Below are 22,441 nucleotides of genomic sequence, written 5' to 3'. Positions count from 1 at the left end.
CCCAGCCAAGGGTCGTAGAAACCACTGGATTACGTAACTAGAAGTAGGTGCCTGTACAGAGAAAACACACTCAGGCCTGAACTCTAGGATTAGTCTTGTTCAGACGGAAGTGAGTAGTACAATCTGGCCATCTCAACTCAGCTAAGAGAAAGATGGTCCTTAAGCGTTCCTCCTTTAGAGTCATGGAGACAAGCATAGGGATGGGGGTTAGATACTTAGGAAATAGCTGTATCTCCACGTTGCAATCAACCCTGAATACCCAGGGCAGAAGATAATTGTGGTGGGCAGGGCCAGAGGTAATGTCCCTTCTTTAGAAACGAGGCCATGTGAACTGGGACCTTGTACGGACCACCTCAAAGAAGCAGTCTTCCAGTTGGGGCGCAGATAAGCATGGCAGCAATTAGCCACAGGCTGGAGGAGGACCCACCCAGAGAAAGAAAAGAAAAAAAAAAGTCAATGGAGAGATAGGTCATGGCATAGGTCATAGACCATAAATAGTCAGAGTCAGAATAGTCAACTTCAGAAATCTTCAGGGGTCAAGAGAATTTAGGTGGAAAGAGTCTAAAACCACTTAAATGGTGCACCCCCAGTTAAGTAGGGAAGCACTGGGTTACGCAAAGCTACAAAGATTTAGTTATTGCAGGACTTGTCAGAGGCTTTATTCTTCTGCCATACATTGTGAATCTTCAAAAAGGAGCTGCAGCACTTCCCACATTTATTTGTCCCTGGGATCTTGGGTTTTGCAAGGACAGCCTTCTAAAACTTAGGGGAACTCCAGAAGCTTCTCTCAAGGTTAGAGCCATTATGCACCCACAAAATAGGTCAGTGGATCAATCCAATTTCAGTAAATGTTATTTTCTCTAAAATTTCAGTGAGTTAATACATCGCCTAATGGTTACTATTCCTCAAATACCAGTGGTTTGAAAGACTCTCGACAGTAATGACCTGTGAATTTCTTTCCAAACGGTGCTGTGAGGTCACACAGCAAAGGAGCTGACAGTGAGCTCCTGCATTATGATTTGTTTTAATTTAGAAAATGAACTGGTCATATGCAGGGGGTGGGGGGTGGAGGGGACCGGTTACGAACCAGCTTATTCACAGATGTGCCGTGGTCCTTGTGCAGGACTGGAGCCTGTCTCCACATCTCAGCAGCCCAGTTCTTTGGTGCCTGGTGACGCAGGAGCCTCGGAAAAGCAGGGCTCTTTGTCCTGCGGGTCCCCTTTTCCATTTCCTCTGGCTGTTCCCAAGCTCTTCTTTGTACTTCAAAGAAGATTAATTCAGCCATCTCCCCGGAGAGGGCAGGCGGACAAAATGGGCTTCTCTACCGTGGCATTAACATTTTGAAATTGTTTGCATTTTTTAAACGGCACCCAGAACAACTTCACAGGGGTCAGTCATCAGGGAGAGAGAAAAGGTGTTTCATGGAATCTTCCTTCTCTCTTGTTTCTGTTTTCCACTTGTGGCACTGAAAATTGGATCTCTCTTCTCCGGTTTATTAATACCGATGGAATTGTTTTCCTTGTGTGCTGGGGAGATAAGACTAGTGCAGCCACACAGATTTTGTGGGGCAGATTTCATTCAGTAAAAATACAATGAATTGCCTATAACTGTGGATATACTGAAATAGTAAATTTGGTGATCAAAGCGAGTGCAACATTGCCCACATGTTTTTGACCCTCTAATCACTAAGATGGTCTCAACTGTGTGATAGCTACAAGAATGTAACCATCTTTTCAGTCCAGAATCTTAACGTTGATCTTATTTTTAAGAGTGAGTGTTTCTATCTGTAAGTAAGGAATGTGCCCAGTTTGGTCCGGAGGGGTGGTTCTTAACAGTTTTTAACGGAGAAGGCTTGTCATCTGAAAGTTCCTACGCAGCCTGTGTATTTGGGGAGTCCCTCTGAGTCTTTCCCGCCTCTGTTGTTTACGTGTGGTTCTTTCTCATTTGATGAGTTCCGCCTGTCCCTTTAAATCCCTGCCCTACCTTCATTGTGTGTAGCTATCTGTATTCACAGGCATCTTCTGCCTTGTTCTTCCTGACAGGTCCGGCTTTAGACTGTATGAGCCCGAATTTGGTTCCCCTGCTCAGTTTTCACAGAGGCACCGGCAGCACACCATGCCCCATTGAGAAAACATTTTCATTCATGTCTTCGCTGCCTCTCCCTCCTGGCCTTGCTTCTCCTGCGAGATGCTGTTACTCAGCTTGTCAGAGGACGGAAGAGGCTCCAGGGATGAATGAACTAATGAATGAACAGAGCCTTGGTGGAGGGTGCGGGCTGCCGGGCGGCCTCGCGGAGGCTGACATTTACTTCCTCGGTGGGGGCTGGAAACAGACAGATGTTTTCCTTCCACTCGCTCCCTTCCTCTCGTCCTGCCCCACTTCTCTTTCAGGCCCCGCTCTTCTTCTGGGCCACCTTTTTCCTCCTGTGCACCGTATATTAGAGAAGTCACGCTGATTCATCGTCATCTCTATCATTTACATGCAATCCCTCTCTCCTTCTCTTCGCTTTAAAATTCTTCTTCTTGGGGCGCCTGGGTGGCTCTGTCAGCTAAGCATCCGACCTCGGCCCAGGTCATGATCTCGCGGTTTGAGAGTTCGAGCCCTGTGTCGGGCTCTGTGCTGACAGCTCAGAGCCTGGAGCCTGCTTCGGATTCTGTGTCTCCCACTCATTCCCTGCCCCTGCCCGCCGCTCATGCTCTGTCTCTCTCAAAAAGAAGAATAAACCTTTTAAAAAAATAATTAAAAATTCCTATTTCTTTTTTTCTTTCTTTCTTTCTTTTTTTTTTTTTTTTTCAATCTCCACCTGGTTCCTCTTCTCACTTTTCTGGAACTATCTTCGCAATTTATTTCCCCAGCTGCCACCCACTGTATCCAGGTGGAAAGTCATACCTGGCCTTTGGAACCCGAGAACCCAATGGAAGCCCAGATATCTCTCCTTCCTTCCTGTGCATCTTTGCCCGTGTGATGGCTGTGATTCTGAGTAGATGGGAGGGACAGCTGAACATACGCCTTCTTAAATTGGGGTGTGTGTGTGTGTGTGTGTGTGTGTGTACGTGAAAGCTCTGTATCCAATAGAGAAGTTTATATATGTAAGTGTCTGTGCATGTGTGTATGTAGACATAGATATATAAAACACCTTACAATTATGGGGCAAATTTTCTGTCAAATTGGAAGAATAAAATTTCCTAATGAAGAGTAAAGGAAGGCACCTGGGTGGCTCAAGTCGGTTGAGCGTCCAACTCTTGACTTTGGCTCTGGTCACACCCCCACGGTCAAGGCATCAAGCCCCACGTCAGCTATGTGCTGAGCATAGAATCTGTTTCAGATTCCCTCACTCTTTGTCTCTGCCCCTCTCCCACGCATGTGCACCCATGTGCGCTCACTGTCTCTCATTCTCTAAAAAAAACAAATTAATAAAAAAACAAAGAAAAGTATTTAAAACCAAAGAAAAGGAAGCTGAGATTTCTTTAAGATTTAGATATCTACCAGCTGCCTCTATATACAGACTGGCCACATTGTCTCCTATTTTACAGATAATACAAGCTCCAGCCCCAGAGTCCAAGAGGACAGCACATCCTAATTTCTCGACTTGATCTCACTAGCCCTATGGCACATTGCCGTGAGGGTCTTCTGCTGGTGAAAGTTGGAAACATTTGCAGATTCATTTTTATTAACGATCCCAGCTCAAACTGAAATACACTATATGGCCTTGAAGTACATTTAATATGATAATATAGGATATAGTACCCGAGAATCGATGTCTTCAGGGGAATTCCATTAGAGAGAAGGTCAAGTCTATATTGAGTTTAATGTTCATTGATAGCAGGCGGACACGTGTGCATGGAGATGGAACACGATGGCCAGAGAGGAATGCACTGAGTTCCAGATGAAAGCTAAAAGGAAATGATCTTTTGAAAGCCTATGAACACTTCATCTGCCCCACACCAGCTTCTCAACTCTTCCACTTAACAGTTTTGTTTTCAAGCCTCCTCGGAAGGTTTGTCCTCAGACGTAGAAGGATTCCAACTGATAACCAGGGATGAAACACCAAGTTATTGAGCTCAGTCGTTGGTTTTCAGACTTTGCTTGTCTTGGTCCAGGAGGTTCCTTATGGACATGCCTTTCTGGCCACCGTGTCCCTACATAACGCTTTATTTGTAGAAGGGACTCAGGTGCCATTTAAAAGTGGTTTGAACTCCAGGACTGTATTATCTCTGAGATCTGTCCCGATCCACGAACCAGTATGGTGGATGAGACGGGAACCACTTCAAGTAGCAGTTTCCCAAACTTCCCTTACTTGTACCTCCTACATCTACTCAACCATGCTCTTTATAATATGCGCCTCTTTAGGTTAAAGTGGACTAAACTGAAGAGAATTTTGGAATGCTTTGTGACTTCCATTAGATCCCATATAGTTACTTTGGGATCTCATTGACATATTTGTTTACTTCTACTTTTTCCCCCCCTACTGAAAAGGTAGATGTTTATGGTAAAATACAAGCATTAGAAACATGTGTATCATGGAGCACCTGGGTGCCTCAGTCGGTTGAGTGTCTGACTTCAGCTCAGATCAGGATCTCACAGTTTGTGAGTTCAAGACCAGTGTCAGGTCCTGTGCTGACAGCTCAGAGCCTGGAGCCTGCTTCAGATTCTATATCTCCTTCTCTTTCTGCCCCTCCCCCCTTACACGCTGTCTCTCTTTCAAAAATAAATTTAGAAATATAAAAATGTGTATCAGGGAAAATAAAAGGGTCTCATGATTTCCACGTAGGTCTCCTCCATGAGAATATTTTGGTGTCCGTTTCTCCATGTTTTCTGTGCAGATACTAACATGGTTTTTTTAAGTATGTTTTTGTTTTCTTCTTACAAAAATGAACTGTCCTGCTTTATACTTTGCATTTTAATGGCTTTAGAGTTCACCAGGCTGTACTTAACCAACCCTCTATTTGTGGCCCTTGGATTGTTCCAGGTCTTTTATAGGGCCAACAGTGCCATAAGGAACATTTTTTTCCTTCATCATATTTTTTACACCTGGGAATCTATGCCCTTCCTTGAATCCTGAGCAGGATTTTGAAAGCATTTCACTGAGGGAATTAACTTAAGCTATCATATTTAAAATCCGGTTTTGAAAATAACTGTATTTGAAAGGTACTAGGGGGATATTTTGGCATTTAAAGGGATATCACTGTGAATTTCTTCAATGAATAATTATTTCCCTAGTTTATCTTTCTTTCTTTTTTTTTAATGTTTTTTATTTTGAGAGAGGGAGAGTGTGAGAGGGGGAGAGGCAGGGAGAGAGAGGAAGAGAAAGAATCCAAAGCAGGCTCTGTGCTGGCAGCACAGAGCCGAATGCAGGGCTCGATCCCGCAAACCGTGAGATTATGGCCTGAGCCGAAATCAAAAGTCGGACACTTAACCGGCTGAGCCGCCCGAGCACCCCCCTAATTTATCTTTCTAGTAAACAGTTGTTTTCTTCTCTGGGCTTGTGTGAAGTAGGACACATCTGTCACTTGGCAGATGCACACACACACATATTTTCTCTGCTCCCAGGGGCCACAGGACGAACTGAGAAGCCAAGCCTTGACTTAGTCACCATCACCCCTGACCGAGTGCTCCGCTCCACTCAGAGCACTCATGTGCTGTCCTCGTGCTCGAGAGGCGGCAGAATGTAGGGTCACGAGCATGAACTTCCTTGTCCGACAGCTCGAGCTAGATCTCAGCTCCGTCATTATTAACGTTACGTGATCTCGGGCATAGGACGTAACCTTTCCATGCCTTTGTTTCTTATCTGTACGATGGGGGTGATACTAGTGCATCCCTCATCGAGTTGTATGAGGGTGAAGAGTTAACAAAAGAACTATTATAGATCAGATACTTGGAATAATGCCTTACTGTGTCATCATTTCCTCGGTGTTGGGTCATGTCTGTCTCAGCATGGGCACGAAGCATGTTGACTGTGGTTACCCTGCATCATCATTTTGACCCCAAGATATACCCAAACTCCCCAGGGTCAAGAAACACCTGTGCAGTAATAAATGTTGGCAAGGATGTGGAGCACCTGGAACCCCTCATTTCAGGAATGTAAAATGGTGCAATCATTTTAGAAAACCATCTAGCAGTTCCTCAAGAGGTTAAATGTAGGGGCACCTGGGTGGCTCAGTTGGTTGAGCATATGACTTTGGCTCAGGTCATGATCTCAGTTCATGGGTTGGAGCCCCACACTGGGCTCCGCACTTACAATGTGGAACTTGCTTGGGATTCTCTCTCTTCCTCACTCTCTGCCCTCCCCCCACTCACATTCTGTCCTTAAACGATACTGGGAGAGGAGCACCTGGGTGGCTCAGTCAGTTGAGCATCCAACTCTTGATCTCAACTCAGGTCTTGATTTCACACTTCGTGAGTTCGAGCCCCATATCAGGCTTTGTTCTGATAGTGTGGAACCTGCTTGGGATTCTCTCTCTCTTTCTCTCTCCCCCGCCCCCAATTCCCCCATGGCACAAGTTCTCTTTCTCTCTCTCACTCAAAAATAAATATTAAAAATTTTTAAAAGAAAGAGAAAAGAAATACACTGTGAGAGAGAATGTGACTTTTACTTTTCTTTGTAAATTGCTCTAGGGTGGCATCACTTCCCTTTAGCTCATGGTTTTCCTCAGGCTCTGGGGGCTGTGGGAGTACACAGCATGATAGTAATGGTGATCCTCAACGTGAATGGTGCTCATTCTCCCAGAAGTTTTGCCACTGCGCGTTTCTGAAGTGCAGCCCCCCAGAGAGCTCACACTTGACTCTCCTGCCCCCCCCTCACAGTCTCCACAGCCCCTTCCCCATCCCGTGCACATGTGAGGACTGCAGAAAAGGGTTCCAGCCCCGCCCAGAAACTAACTAGGAAATTCCCATGGGCTTGCCCCTTTCTCTTTAAGACTTGCTGACATTTAGTTTTCTTCTCCTAAGTGTTTCTGATTGCCATAGCAACCCTAATCAATCACTGGACTAAAAATAGCCCTTTCATTTTTCCAAAGCTTGTCTGTAGTGAATTGAAAATTCAGCCCTGCCGTGCATGTTGCAAAGGCTGCTTTCGTTTCCCGACACTGAACCTGGGAGTTGCTTGGTCTGGAAATTATTCTTGCAGAAGCCGAGGGAGGTACCTCACTTGTTTTTCCTGGCATTCTTTTTCCCCAACTGCAGATTCTCTTCCAAAAGATACAAGCACATGTGTTTAAATGGTCAACAAAGATCCATCACTTTCCTGCACGTTGGGCTTTAGGGACTAGAGATTTCACAGGTACCCGGCCATCTCCTTGGCTGCCATTGCATTTGGAAGGCAAATGAAAGATACACAGAAACCGGGTACAAAGGAAGCTCGGTCATAGCGGGAGCAGATGACAGCCGCCCTCCTGAGACTCTCCTGGCTCCGGAGGATCTAAGCTAGGAAATCAAAGTGGGGATGACGGCAGAACTTTGCCTCGTTTCTCTGATTTCCCCCTGACACTGCTCCTATTTTTACGGGGTTAGGGGCACAACAGACCCTGAGTGCAAGAAAGTGAAGATTTGTTACGATTCCCCCGGCCAAGCTGCTTTTCTAGTCGAGAAGAGAAAGGGAGAAAGAAGATTCCAGATCTTCAAAGGGCCCAGGGGAGGAAAGAAAGCGGGGAGGGGCTGACACAACTCGTGACGGCCCCCAGGCTAGGGGTGATTAGGGCATTTTATTGCCTCTCTCCCAGCCTCATCTTGCCACCCTGGAGTCACTGCCCCAATCTCCTGCCTGTAGGCAGGATCATCTTGTGGGACCCCTGGGGCTCCCAAATGCTGTTTCTTGATGCTATTTTTCAGCTTGTCCGAGCCTCAGTTTTTGTAATAAGGCTGAGTGAACGCGCAGGCTTAAAGGCTTTACATCTAGGAAAGAAGAGAGCGCCGGGGGTCCCTGGAGTGTTCTTGTTTCCCTGCCTGAATCTGGCGGGGGGCTGAGGGTAGCAGAGGAAGTCAAGGGATCGAGCCCTTGCACGGAGTCAGGAGCTCCCAGGCCTTTTGGAAAAGGGGGACAGTGTGGACCTGGACGATAGGCTGTGTCCTCAACGACACGGCAGGTCCGGCAGCAGAGAGAAGAGGAAAAAGCCCAAACCCTCTCTGTGGCATGGCCACCGCCCAGGTCACCGGAAGGACCAGTCAAGTGTCCTCCTCTTGCACCTGCAGGCCCACCACCTCCCAGTGTGTTTGGGGGGTCACCCCACCTGGTTTAGTTTGTCTAGTTTCTCCCCACACAGCCTGTGGGATTTCGTGAGGACAGGTACAGAGGGGCAGGCCAGCTTTTCCCGAGTACCTGCCCCGCAAGGCACTGCGTGGCCCTTTTTTAGATCATTCAATCTTCACCCCATGGTGATGAGGTTGGTATTGTCCCCATTTTGTGGATGAGAAAACTAAGGCTCAAAGGGGTTAAGGAATTTACTCCAAATCACACAGTAATCTGTGAAAAAAGAAGCTGGGGTTCGAAGTAACGTCCGTTTCACTGGAAAACCTGCATTCCTTCTACTGTATTCTTGCTTCCCATGAGCTAGGTCTGTCCTGCTCTGTCTGGATGCCAGCTATTGGCAAGCTTAGTGCCATGAGTTACCAGCAGATATCACTCTGGGCAATAAGTGGTGGTCATTGACAAATCAGTTTCCATCACAGCCGGAGCTACTAAGTTTGAAGAGTACAAATTCCCCATTTCCTGAGACGTATTCAGACTTCAGCATGAGTGACATTTTACTCGAATGAAAGCCGAATGGGTGATTTGAAAGGGAAGTAGTGGTTGGATTCTTGAGGTTGGGTGTTGTATTGGTTTTTCTACTGTCACGTAACAAATTTTCCACAAACTTAGCAACTTCAGACAACGCAAATGTATTGCCTTGGAGTGTCTCCTGGGCACAGGGTGGCCAGGGCCTGGCCCAGAGTCTCACTAGGCTGGGCTCCCGTCTCATCTGAGGCTCAGGGTCCTCTTCCAAGCTCACCAGTTTTTTGGGCAAGTTTCGATTCCTTGCTGTTGTAGGACTGAAGTCCACTTTTCCCGTCGGCTGGCCTCCAGAGGTCTCTCTCTCGGCTCCTGGAGGCTTCCCTCGGGCTCAAGCCGCGTGGTCCTCTCACTTCTTCAAAAGCAGCTTCAAAAAAAAGACTTCCCTGTAATGCACCATCAGCTGGTCACCCTGGTAATCTAATCAAATGGCTCCTACCCTGTGGTGTCACCGGTCTTGCCCACACTTTAGGAGGAGAGACTGTGCTGGGTGTGTATTCCAGGTGCTGGGAATCTTGGGGGCCATCTGAGAACTCTGTCTGACGTGAGGGTTCTAGTCTTTCCTTCATGTTGTCGTGGGCCATATGGGACTTGAAGTGTTCAGTGTACCCAAGTGACTGTGCCACAGAGAGCTTGGGGGTCCTCTGGATCCCTTGACGCCTTCCAGGTTCAGCCACAGGGGACACTCCCGATGTCTCCGTTCCTGCAGCATTGGTTGGTTGTGTCCGGGTCCCCCTTTTCTTATTCCTGCTCCCACGCTCCTGAGCATTCCTTCAGTGGTATGGAACCCCCTCCCCGGTGGAAATGTGTCAGAATCTTTAGGGGATACCACACGTTTGGAGAAAGTGTAGGTTTGGAGGGTGGGGTGCTCCGCTCTGAGCGATGTGAGAGTGACCAGGTTAGGTGGCACATTCCTCGCTGGAGCCAAGCTGTCCAGCACAGAAGCTTTGATGCCCGAACAGACTGGGTGACTGTGACTTACGCCATTCATTCTTGGTGACAGCAGGGAGCGGGGAGGGGGTCTTCCTGATGAAACAATGTTGCAGGCTTATCTTCTGTCCAGGCCCCTGGGCAGCTGACTGTGATGATGGACAAGGAGATAAGTGCTGTGACACAGGCACAAACATGGAATGCCATCCGCACACATGGTGCCAGCATTCTGACGTGGAATTTGATGGTTATCAATGGCCGTGGGTAAGGTTTAGGAAGGAGACTTCAGGCTGAGAGAACTATGGGCAGGAAAAAAAACAAGATGGCAGCCACAAGTGTTCAGGGAGTGGCGAGTGGTCTTCTGTGACCGACTCTGAGAGGAATACGGGGCAGAGACAGAAAGAAAATTAGGATCAGATACTGAAGACTCTAGGTCTTACCTTCAAGGAGGGAGGCTGAACCAGCAGGATTTGGGGGTTCATGGGATGTGATGGGTGAGTGTAGTGGATTGAATCATGTCCCCTCAAAATTCGTGTCCTCTGGAACCTCAGAATGTGACCTTCTTGGAAATAAGTTCTTTGCAGATGTAATTAGTTAAGGACCCCAAGGTGCAAGATGGAATCACACTGGATTTAGTTACTACTAAAGCTAGTAACTGGTGTCTTATAAGCAAAGGAGAGGGTACCCCGAGAGAAAAATGTGATGTGAAGACACTGGCAGAGACTGCACTGAGGCAGCCACAAACTAGGGAGCCCTGGGGCCACCAGAAGCTGGGAGAGGCAGGGAAGCGTTCTCTCTGGAGACGTCTGAGGGAGGGCAGCATTGCCTGCACCTTGATTCCAGACTTTTCGGCCTCCAGAGCTGAGCGGGTAAATTCCTGCTGCGTTACGCCTCCCTACTTGTACCCATTTGTTACGGCAGCCCCTTGGAAGCTCATACAGTGCAGGAGAAGACTTCGAATTCAGTATGGACCTCTCAGTTTGGACCCTTGCTGGGAATGGCCGGTGGGCATACGTGAGAAAAGTTGGTGGGGTTAGAGGGCAGCGTGGAAGGCAGCCAGAAAACATGGTCTAGGAAAAGTGAGGGGCAGATGAGATCACTAGGGAAGAGGGTTCGGTGGAAGGAAATAGGGCAGAGGACAAAATCCTGGGGAACCCCTCAATTGAAGGGGTGCAGGAGGGAACAGTAGGCAGAGAAGGAACTGCTTTCCAGGAAGACGGAACTCTTGACTCCTACTGAGCAGTATAGAGAGTTGCTCAGCGTGTGGACAACGCAGAGGCGATGCTGATTTGAAAATTCTTTGACACTCAGTTGTTCCCATACCCTGTTGCTCTGGTGGAGAAGAGGTGACAGGTGAAAAAACAGCAGAGCACAGACTACTCTTTAATAGAGTTTGATGTAGAGATAAAGAGAAACAGGATTAATTGTAGGTGAAGGAAGGAACATTACCAACGGACCTTGATACTAGTTTTATAGGAAGATAACACTGTTCATGATATTTTTAGGCTAGAGGAAGGAAGGTGAAAATAATCGATGAAACAAGTTGCCAGGGAAGAGACTTAAAATTTTTTACTGTGCACTTGCTATGTGCCAGGCACCATGCTGAGGTTTACTAGAATGATCGCAGTGATCTTTTCAGTGCTCCTACAGAGTCCAGAAGGGTAGTCCCCATTAAATTGTGGGAAACTGAGGCTAAGAATGCCACAGTGATTTGCTCAAGTCCACACATCTCAGATTTGAGCCTTCGAGGGTCTGCTGCCCTCGAAGATTTGGTTCTTCTCGTTACATTATTTTCCACTGGAATACAGAAAGCAACAACTTTCTCTGATTCACAAGGAATAAGAAGCAGCATAAAGAAAAGAAGCAGGTTTGCCGTGGAGGAGAGGGAAGTTGTTGGTGTTTCTATCACGTGGTCTCGTTAAAGTATGAATCAAAATTCCTAACTCTGAGGGAGGAAGATGGAAGTCTGGGGGGTGGGGGGTGGGGGTGACGTTCTAGAGAAGAGAAGGAGTTTATGATAACTTCAGTGGTGACACACAATAGGAACCAGCCTGGGAGAAAGAAAAACCTTGCTTGGGGTGCCTGGGTGGCTCAGTAGGTTAAGCCTTCAATTTAGGCTCATGATCTCAAGGTTTGTGGGTTCGAGCCCTGCATTGGGCTCTGTGCTCACAGATTGGAGCCTGGAGCCTGCTTCAGATTCTGTGTCTCCCTCTCTCTCTCTGACCCTCCTCTGCTCATACTCAGTCTCTCTCTCTCTCTTAAAAATAAGTAAACACTTAAAAAAAAAAAAACAACCCTTGCTTAATCCCTGACGCTCTACTAGGATTAGGGGGCAGAGTCTACAGGGAAGCTAACCTGTATCAGAGTAAGCAGAACTCCATCTCAAGATAGACTTCTATGGGAAAGTTTTTAGTGATCACTCTGGAAATGCCTCAGGCCAGACACCTCCGGGGCTCGGAGAACCAGCCACCAGAATCCCACGAGGATTATCAGTCCCAAACCACCAGCCCAAAGTTGACCTGTCCAATCCGGTTTTCCCCCCCGCTGCCTTGCCAAAGCCAGGTGTGCTCCCCGCCTCTGGCAGGACTGCCATTCTGACATGAAAATAACTTAAGTCCTGGACTCAAAAATAACAGCATCTGCTAATTTGCATAAGAGTTTTGCTTTTCATATTTGGGTTGAATACCCAGATTCATTTGTTTGACCTTAGTTAAGTGGTTTAGAGGTTCAACCGGTACAGACCCCTTGTGCGGTTCCACTTGGATGCACCCGACCCAGCTCCCCACCCAAGACGGCTCTGTTCTCTGGCCATCTGGCTCTGTGCGCGCATTAAATTGATTCTCAGATGAATTATGGGTTAAAAAGGACCAATCAGTTTGCCGGAAGGCTTGATATTTGTGAAAGGATCTTGGCAGGTGTATCTCTCCAGGTTCACATGTCAAGAGCTCCACCATGGGGCTCTGAGCCGCTCTGATCTCTCTAGGGCCTCAATTCATCCTCCTTGGAACCCCCGGGGACAGAGCATGTGAGGGCAGCAACTATGGAGTGAGAGATTTGAGAGGAGACAGCAAAGAAGGTGTTAATGAATAATCACAGAGCCTCGTGCTCCATAACGGCAATTACTGGGATTGATTGTTTCTGTGTTTCCTTAGTCACGGTTCAGCTTGCTTGTTTCACTTGGACTGAGACAGACGAACGCCAAATGCACACAGTCACGTGACGTCAGAATTATCCATGGCACGTCCAAGGCCTCCGCCTTCCTGTGCACATGCCGCTGGGGTTCTCAGCCAGGCTGAAAGGGGGCCCTGGTCTTGGGGGGAGGAAGCACATAGGGGAGGAACTGTAGACTTCTGGATTGTAGACAGTGCGCTGTTTTCTTCCCACGCACGGGCTGACGAGGCGGTTTTCCGGTGCGAGCCCGCATCTGCCGCCGCTGGATGGCTTGGGAAGCATGGGTGCCCGGCACCTTCCCTGGGGTTTCTGATTCAGTGGGTACGGGGTTGGGCCCAAGAATCTGCATTTCTGACAGGTTCTAGGAAGCTGCTACTGAGGCTTTGGAGATGCCACTTTGAGAAGCAGCTTGAGGGCGGGGGTGACAAAGAGTGAGGACACAGGGACCGGGCGACTAGCCTCCTCACCTTGACGCTACCGTTTATGAGCCGTGCAATCATGAGCCATTTGCTTAACTTCTCTTTGCCTCCATCCCCTCATCTCTAAAGCAGGGATGACAACAATAGTACCTACTTCGTGGCATAGTTATGAGGAATAAATGAACATGAACTTGGACGCACTTAGACCAGTGCCCGATATATAGAATATGTGCTCTGTGCATGTGGAATAAATAAATAAAAGGAGCCAGACTCAGGATTGTGAGCATATCGGCGGGAGTCTCATTTCTCTGACACCTGCAGCTCCCAGTGGAGTTGCTGGGTCATTTTACCTATTAGTCTTCAATCTCGTCTCTGGTGGCCAAGAAAGTCACTGCCCAGCTCCGTGCCAGCAGGAGGGAGGTTACATCAACTAACATCCATCAAAATCCTCTTCTTGAGTCACCTTAACCCTTGAAATCCACTTAGTCCACAGAATGATTCAGTGAGCCTGGGAGGGTAGGGCAGTGTGCTTTTGGGGTCTTTCTCCCTTGTGCTGGCAAAGAGAGGGGCTGCCTTTTACGTCAGGCTTAGCTGCAGCCTTGTACTGATTGCTGTCATTTGCTGAATGCCCCCTCTGTGCCTGACACTTACGTGTTTTACACCCTTGATGATTTAACCCTCAAAATGCCTCTATTAGGTAATAGCTCTCCCCCGTTTTAATCCAGCCGGGGCTCCGAAAAAATTAACTGGCTTGTCCAAAGTCACAGAGCTATCAAGTGACAAACTCAGAATGAAAAGCCAGGTGTGTCTGACTCGATAATTTATTATCATAAAGCCCTCCCATACTACCTCCCTTGCTTTATGGGACTATTTCTATGAAGGTAAAGGCTGGGTCCCCGGCAGCGGCAGCTTCTCCCCACAGAGGCCAGCACCCCAGGACTGGACCTGCCTCTGTTTGGGGGGTTTGCTTTTCCAAAGCCTGGGGTAGGACTCACGGAACGTATTCTTTTTGGAAATGGACAACATGCCTTCCGTGGCTTGGTCATTCTCTCCGGCCTGGCTTCTGGATGCGATGGTGCTCTTGTTGCCAAAGGCAGCTTTTCTCTCCAAATTTGGATGTTGACCCAGTGTCTTAACGTTGCTGATCGAGAACAGTGCTCCCAACCTGATGGTCAGGAGAGCATCCGAGAGAGGAAGAATGGTGTGCTAATGAAACTTTCCTTTTTTCCATAGTGTTCCTTTCTGCCGAAATTCTCCATTCATATAGAAACCAAGTATGAAGACAACAAAGGAAGCAATGACCGCGTGAGTAGGGCCCCCATGGTTTACTAAATAATTTATTGTCAAGTCGCTAACGTGTAGTGTGTGCAGTGTGCTCTTGGTTTTGGGGGTAGATTCCCCGTGATTCATCGCTTACACACAACACCCAACAAGTGCCCTCCTCAGTGCCCGTCACCCGTTTTCCCTGTCCCTCTTCACCTCCAACCCCAATCAACACTCAGTTTGTTCTCTGTGTTTAAGCATCTCTTATGATTTGCCTCCCTCTCTGTTTATAACTTATTTTTCCTTCCCTTCCCCTATGGTTTTTTTTTAAGTTTCTCAGGTTCCACATATGAGTGAAAACATGATATCTGTCTTTCTCTGACAGGCTTATTTCACTTTGCATAATACCCTCCTCCAGTTCCATCCACGCTTGCAAATGGCAAGATTTCGATTTTCTTTTCCCTCGCTGATTGTATGCCATTGTGTATATATACCATATCTTCACTATCCATTCATCAGTTGATAGACATTTGTGGAGCCCCTATTTTGTACTGTGCCCTCCTCCCCTGGGCTCCGAGAGTCGAGGCACTTTTCACAGCCCCTTGGGTGGACAGGCCCAGCGCCCAGCAGGAGGATCTGTGCCTAGGACCTCAGAGGAGCTCTGACATTTGCTTTCTGGGGGCATTTCCCGGGGATTTCTCCCTGGAATTACTTCGTAGTCCAGACTTTCTTCCCATCTTTATGTACTTTCCATGGGCCTCTGTGCGGAAGTCTCTGTGGCCTTGAATGATTGTCACTGGCATTTGTGGGGGATGGGGGGGACCTTGAACTACAGGATTTGGTTTCTGATTATTGGGTTGAGCATACATCTTCTCAGTGACTATTAACATTTACTTAGAAAAATGAATACAGACAAATACATGTGCGTGTACTATATATATTTTCTGGAAGTAGCTTATATTCGCATATATATACACACATATCCCACATTAAAATCAGCGTACCCCGGGGTGCCTGGGTGGCTCAGTCAGTTAAGCATCTGACTTTAGCTCAGGTCATGATCTCACAGTTCATGAGTTTGAGCCCCGAATCAGGCTCTACACTGACAGCTCAGAGCCCAGAGCCTGCTTCAGATTCTATGTCTCCCTCTCTCTCTGCCCCTCCCCTACTTGCACTGTGTCTCTCTCTGTTTCTCAAAAATTTTTTAAAAATTAAAAAAAAAATCATTGTATCCCTCCTGCAAAATATTTACTTTATGGGACATTCTGACTCTTACTCGATTTCAGCCACAAACCTTGTTTATTAGTAGCGTTGATGAAAACCCATCTTCTGACCTGGACTTTACCCCACCCTCTTTCTGTTGGGACAATATCATTTTGAACTGCCTTCTCTTGGGGAGTGGATGTTTTGACCTATAAGAACCTCACCCTGAGATTGGGCTCCGGTTTCCGTGAGGCCCCACTGAGACCCACTGAAAGAAGAGCCTGGATCAAGAAGCTGCATGTCTCCTATGTCATTTACATGTTTTGTAAAGGATGAAGACTGACACTAGGTCATCAGGGTCAAGAGAGAGTTTCCTGACTCGGTGACCCCTTTGGCGCCTTCACAGAGCCAAGGGAATGCAAAACTGGATGCGGGAAGCTGTGGAGGTAACTAAGTGCCCTGAGGCAAGATCTAAGGGGACTCCTAAGCATCAGCAACTTGAAATCCTTGATTCACATGAAAGCAGTCCCTGAAAAGAACTAAGAAACCCTTTAGAAAAAACCACTTTGGCCAGGCTTACTCTATGGTTCTTTATATTGATAGCTTCTAGAAATATCTTCTAGAAAGTTCCACATGCCTGCAGTACCAAATTCTTCTAGAAGGTATAGGTGTATCCGTGGGGAACCCAGGTTTCCCTTTCAAGGTGGAGTCTGCCTGGACAGAGCTTGAGGGGTTCCCAGCGGGCAGTACTCAAGAAGCACCTTGCACACCAGCTTGGTGTGCGAGGAAATTCATTCTCCGGCTTCAGCAAGGGCATATCAAGCGCCTTCTATTTACATGCCACTGTTCAAGTTGTACGCACGGCATTGCAAATCCAGACTTGTTTCTCACATTCCAGGTACTCAGAGTTTAGCTGGGGGAAACCAAAATAATTAATAATTTAAAATATAAGCACAATAATGGGCTTCCCTTCCTTCGGTGTAGAGTCACCGCTGCTAAGCCCTGACACTGGAAAGAGCTTACAGAGCGGCATTCCACAGTGAGCCCTGTGCGTGGTCTCCCCTTCGCTGGAGAGGGTGCATTCCACGCCTCCCCACGAGATGCCTGAAAGTGCAGATAATGCGGATAAGGAGATAATGACTATATTTGCAGGAACTGACTTGGCTGGTTCCTGGTCACGTCAGCTTCCTGAACTAGGTTAAGAAACCTGGGGAGTTTATCAGGGGTTGGCAAACTACCTTTTTTGTCAATAAAGTTTTATTGGGACACAGCCACGCTCTGCCGTTCGTATATTACCTAAGCTGCTTTCATGCTACAGCAGCAGTTTTATGGTTGCAACAGAGCTCATGTGGCCCATACGACGTAAAGTACTTACTTACTACCTGGTTGGAGGGACTCCAATCAGAACAGCACTGAGCAGATCTCAGAATTTGACCACTTGATGGATCTCGCCAGCTGTCCCAGCCAAATGCCCTCTCCAGAATTCCTGGAACTTTCCAAAGGAGAGAGGAATGCCCCTGGCTGGGGTACTCTCCCCTATAAGTTCAGCATCTCCAACTGTTAGCACCCCTTGGTGGTTGGTAACCTCAAAGGGAACATTTGGTACCATATCTGTGTCGGCAGCCTGAAATAAGAGTGAACTACATTAAAACCGCTATGTCTAAAATAATGTTACCTCGTACATTAAACTTGAACCCTTGGTAAAATAATTCTACCCTTGGTGAAATTTTATGATTGGAAAATTAACACATGGTTATTAAAACTTGGAGAAGACAAAAGAGTACCCCTCAGAAAAGGGAAGAAAAGCCCATCGTTTTTCTATAATTTAGAGATTATTGATGATAACACTTGATGTTCATGTTGTAGACCATTAATAAATTTATTTTATAACCAATTCCCCCAATATTGAATCACTCAGTAGACTGTTTTTAACATGTTATGACATATCCTTCCCTGTATGATTTTTTTTTAATGTTTATTTTTGAGAGAGAAAGAGTGACAGAGTGTGAGCAGGGGAGGGGCAGAGAGAGAGGGAGACATAGAATCCGAAGCAGTCTCCAGGCTCTGAGTTGTCAACACAGAGCCCAACGCGGGGCTCAAACCCTTGAACCGTGAGATCATGACCAGGGCCGAAGTCAGATGCTGAACTGACTGAGCCACCCAGGCACCCCTTCCCTGTATGGTTTTAAATGGCTGCACTGCATTCCATACTTAAGTGTACTTGAAATGAGCTTGACCTTCTTGATGTTTTGATGTACCAGAGGACCATTAGGAAACAGGTGATATGGAGCAGACGTGCCTGAACTGCATTACGCAGCACAATCCGAAAATACGGTGGCGGGGGCGGGGGAAGATATCTCTTAGTCTTTACTAATTCCCCTGCTTTCTCTTTTCCTCTGTGGCTCTGTCCCCGTGAGTAGGTGGTCCCTGCTCCATTTGTAGAGGTGTGAGGGCACGTGGAGGCTCGCCATGACCCTCATAGGTTGATAGGATCAGCGTGATCTTCTGGTTTATTCGCTCTGCTCAGTTCAAATAGTTAAGAAAAATGTACATGGTTGACATTTTGTTATCTTGTATCCCTTTGTGACAGGTGCTAAGTTCTTTTCACTACTGTGGTAGGACTTTGAAATCCCCGGGAGCCACCCTAAAGTCAGGATCCTTGGTTGCCATCAGCATCCTCTGTCCTTGCCCGCTGAGACCTTGGTTGGCCCACAGGAGAAGCTCTAAGGCCCCTGGGCTCTTGTATGCCGTCCTTGTCAACACAATTTGCTTCCTCCAGGAGAAATGCCAGCTGTTGTCCCCTGTATTGCTGCCTCCTCCCCAGCTTGCTGACTCTGTGACTGCCCTTGGGGCCCTGGGCCTCATCTCTCTGTCATGGCACCCAACTTGTCTAAGTTCCCACCCCAGCTTCTGCCTGGCTCCACTCCATAGATCCCCAGGTCTTGCTTTGGACCAGAGAGGCCAACCCCAGCTTGATTAGACTTCTTTGCCAGTTTGCCTCTCTCCCCATTTCCATATTCAACAGCAGCTGGTAGTCACCAAGAGCTTCAGGGTTGGCCCCCGGGAGACAGAAAAGGAAGACTACTTTGGCTTTTATTCACACTGGTTAATGTTTCAGAATCAGAAGGTGGCAAATATATATGTATGTGATAATACTTAAATTATTAAAGGATAGCTTCTTTGGCCAGGAGTTCAAAACTAGAGCCTTCAGCAGATGGTGTGCGCTGGCATGTCGTTTCTGTCCAGGGAGCGGCACGAAGTGGTTGGTGGGAGGCGCAGTTAGGTGCTAGAGAACATAGCGGAGTAGTGGGCTGCTTCTCTGGTCTTCCTGCTTGGCCAGATTATTTAATAAACTCAGCTTATTTCTGTGCATTTTCTGAGCGTATAATCTTATCATTCCATCCTTCATACTGCTGTCTGTACCCTGCTTCCTCCCCTACCTGCCAGAAACTTAATGAAATTGATGACAGACGATAAGAAGCAATAATTAAATTGAAAGACGCTACCGATAATCATATTGATTAGTGATTGAACAGAGTACAGGTTGCTATCCCATTATCAATTACCATACAAGTAATTTGTTTTATGTATCTTGATATCTAGTAAAAGAAAGAAAGAAAGAAGTGGTAATGGACAACTAGCTATAAATATCTTCTTCTTGTTAAAATAAAATGCGTATATTGATGGTTGTGAAAACCCTGTAAGTTGTGATTACATTAACCGGTCACAGTGGGAACGTTGTCTTAAATTGAAGCCCATTTATTTTATGCGCATAATGATGAGACTTATTTAGGTTTTAATTAGTGCTGGGGAGGCGGCACCATGCCAAGGTAGGGTTCTGTTGTTTGTCCAAGGCCATAGATCTAGATGTGGGAGAGTTTAGATCTGAGAGTGTGTAGCTACTGCTGGGTGACCCTGACTCAGTGGGGTAAACGGCGATCCAGCTGCCCTCCTTTCCTTCCTCTTCCAAATAGAGGCTTTTGTAGCAGTGGCTCTCAACCTTGGCTGCACACTGGACTCACCTGAGAAGGTTGAAGAATGGCTCATGGCTGAGTTCCATCCCTCTGGGATTCTGATTTTATTGGTCCTGGGTGAGGACTGGGCCAAAGCAGCTAAGACACATGAAGGATAGAACATTAGCCCTCTAGGAATGCCAAAGTCTCCAGGCAGGAATGTCCGAGAGTCCATCCATCCTCCAGAGAGACCCAATATGTTCTCTTTGGGGTGAGTGAGATATGCAGCCCCCTCCCACTGCTCCCCTGCCACCCATTTGAGGATCTGGACCGATGGTCCTCAATGGTGGCCACATATTAAAGTCACCTGGGAAGCTTTAGCACTCACTGATGCCGCCGTGCTATCCCTTCACGGGTCTGATGTCATCTGTCCAGGGTGGGAGCCAGGCATTGGGATTTGTAAAGCTCCCCCAGGTGAACCTAAGCTGTGTCCCTGCTAAGAAATATAGATTTTAAAGGAAATGTAAACTGCTATTTAAAACCAACTGTGAACACTTAGGAAATCAGGTTCTCCCAATGTCTTCACTTCTCCGTACCGCAGGAAACAGAACAGTTTACAGAAAGCATGTTTACATAACCACCAGCACCGCCCACACACACAATAACAGGGCCTTCGGGCTCCATATTTATTCCTGTGCGGCCATTATTCCTCAGCAACGAGACTTCTCTGATCAGTTGGAAAGAATGTCCAGCTTAGTTCCTGGAAGTGTGAGTCTGTGTCCTTCACAGAGCTCTCCTTGGAGGCTGCCTGAACGTGGTATGTGGATCTATTTAGTTTCTGGTTCAGCTGTGTTGTAATCAGAGAACACAAAGTCATTCTTTGTGAAACAAAAAGATCAGTATTGAAGTCCCAGGTTCGTGACCTTAAGCAATGGAGTGTTCGTTTCTTTATTAAAGAAAAGAGAGCAAATAATGCTTGTAACACGAGAATTCATGCAGGTTCATTTACCTGGAAACACTTCATAAACTGTTAAGTGCTGTGAAAATATTAGGTGTTTCTTTTGTTACGGTCAGACCTTGGCATTAACTGTGTTGATGACTTCCTAGCAAGACCCTGCTTTTGTCTGAATTGTCAATAAGCCATTTCTTAGTCAACTAGTCAACGAGGATTGAGTACTCATGTGCCAGGCATCATAATCAGCAGTGAGGATACAGCAGTAAGACAGTCAAGGCCTCCACTATTCCTGGAGTAGGGCAAACAGATGAACAAGCAGGTGAACAAAGAATTCCAGTTGTAGTAAATGCAAAGAAGACAATAAATATGGTGGAGGGGTGACTTGGCTCGAAGCCGGGTGGTCAGGAAATGCCTCTCGGAAGAGGTGACAGGTCCAGGTGAGACCTGAACATGGAAGGAACCCACCATCTGAAGGGTTGTCCAGGAAGCGGGATTGTTGTAGGCGGAGTTGTGTCCTCCTATGTTGAAGTATCTCAGAATGTGACTGTGTTTGGAGATATGGCTTTGAAGAGGTTGATTAAGTTAAGCAAGGCCATTGGGGTGGTCCCTAATCCAACCTGACTTTTGTCCTTCTAGAAGAGGAAACTGGGACACACAAAACTACATGTGTGTCAGCCCAGAGGAAGGACCGTGTAAAGACACAGCCAAAAGATGGCGGCCTGCAGGCTGAGGGGAAAGGTCTCAGATGAGACTAAACCTGGCAGCACCTTGACTGCAGACTCTTGGCTTCCTGAACCGTGAGAAGATAGGATTGCATTGTTTAAGCCTTTCATCTCTGCTATTTTGTTGAGGCAGCCGTAGCAAACTACTACAGCCCCTGATGGAGCCTCACACATTCCAGGAACTGTCAGAAAACCAGCTGCCAGAGCAGTAGCTGTTTGGAAATGAAGTTTTTAAAGTATTTTTTATTTTCTCAAGTTTTTATTTACTTTTGAGAGAGAGAGAAAGCGTGAGGAGGGGAGGAGCAGAAAGCGAGGGAGAAAGAGAATCCCAAGCAGGCTCCACACTGGCAGCACAGAGCCCGATGCAGGGCTTGAACCCATAAACTGTGAGATCATGACCTGAGCCGAAGTTGGATGCTTAACTGATTGAGCTACCCAGGCACCCCCAAGAATTTTTTTTTAGTTGTTTTTTTTTAATGTTTATTTTTGAGAGACAGAGAGAGCAAGGGAAGGGCAGAGAGAGAAACAAAAGACATAGGGTCCAAAGCAGGCTCCAGGCTTGAAGCTGTCAGCACAGAGCCCAACATGGGGCTCAAACCCATGAACCCTGAGATTATGATCTGAGCTGAAGTCAGATGCTTCACCTATTGAGCCACCCAGGTGCCCCCACCGCAATTTTTTTTTAAGTATTGAAGGGTACCTGGCTGACTCATCCAAAGAGCATGTGACTATTAATCTTGGGGTCATGAGTTCAAGCCCTACACTGGGATTACTTAAATAAATAAACCTAACAGCAACAACAAAAGAAAATATTGGAAGCCAGATGACGTAAGACCTATGATACCATGGCAAGGAGTTTGGATTTTAGTACAGTGGGAAGTCATGCAAGTATTTTAAACAAAAGCAAGACACGATAGTTCTGGGTGTATAAAATAAACTTTTGGGTTTGGAATAATCTTAAATTTACAGTAAAGTTACAAAGATCATACAGAGTTTGCATATGCCCTTTACCCAGCTTCCCCTAATGTTAACATCTTATATAAACCCACTACACTTTTCAA

General features: G+C 46.9%; 1 protein-coding gene and 1 long non-coding RNA gene across 6 annotated transcripts in view; one reads left to right on the top strand and one right to left on the bottom strand.

The window, feature by feature from the left end:
- Nucleotides 1-22,441, top strand: part of PITPNC1 (phosphatidylinositol transfer protein cytoplasmic 1) — a 229,136-nt gene that overhangs the window by 119,481 nt on the left and 87,214 nt on the right. For all 5 annotated transcript variants that reach the window (XM_029928135.1, XM_029928136.1, XM_029928134.1 and 2 more), the window contains exon 5: nucleotides 14,518-14,589. In XM_029928135.1, coding sequence (XP_029783995.1) covers nucleotides 14,518-14,589 — 72 coding nt within the window. The remainder of the gene's footprint in view (nucleotides 1-14,517; nucleotides 14,590-22,441) is intronic.
- LOC115282225 lies at nucleotides 17,324-20,188 on the bottom strand. The gene is made up of 3 exons (XR_003904553.1): nucleotides 20,092-20,188; nucleotides 19,773-19,862; nucleotides 17,324-17,374 (listed from the first exon to the last, which is right to left on the bottom strand). It is a non-coding gene; the product is annotated as an uncharacterized LOC115282225 (long non-coding RNA).

The sequence above is a fragment of the Suricata suricatta genome, chromosome 17 (assembly GCF_006229205.1).
Source record: "Suricata suricatta isolate VVHF042 chromosome 17, meerkat_22Aug2017_6uvM2_HiC, whole genome shotgun sequence".
Lineage (NCBI taxonomy): Eukaryota > Metazoa > Chordata > Mammalia > Carnivora > Herpestidae > Suricata > Suricata suricatta.
The sequence above is the reverse complement of the archived record's forward strand: the minus strand, read 5'-3'. Positions and strand labels throughout refer to the sequence as shown.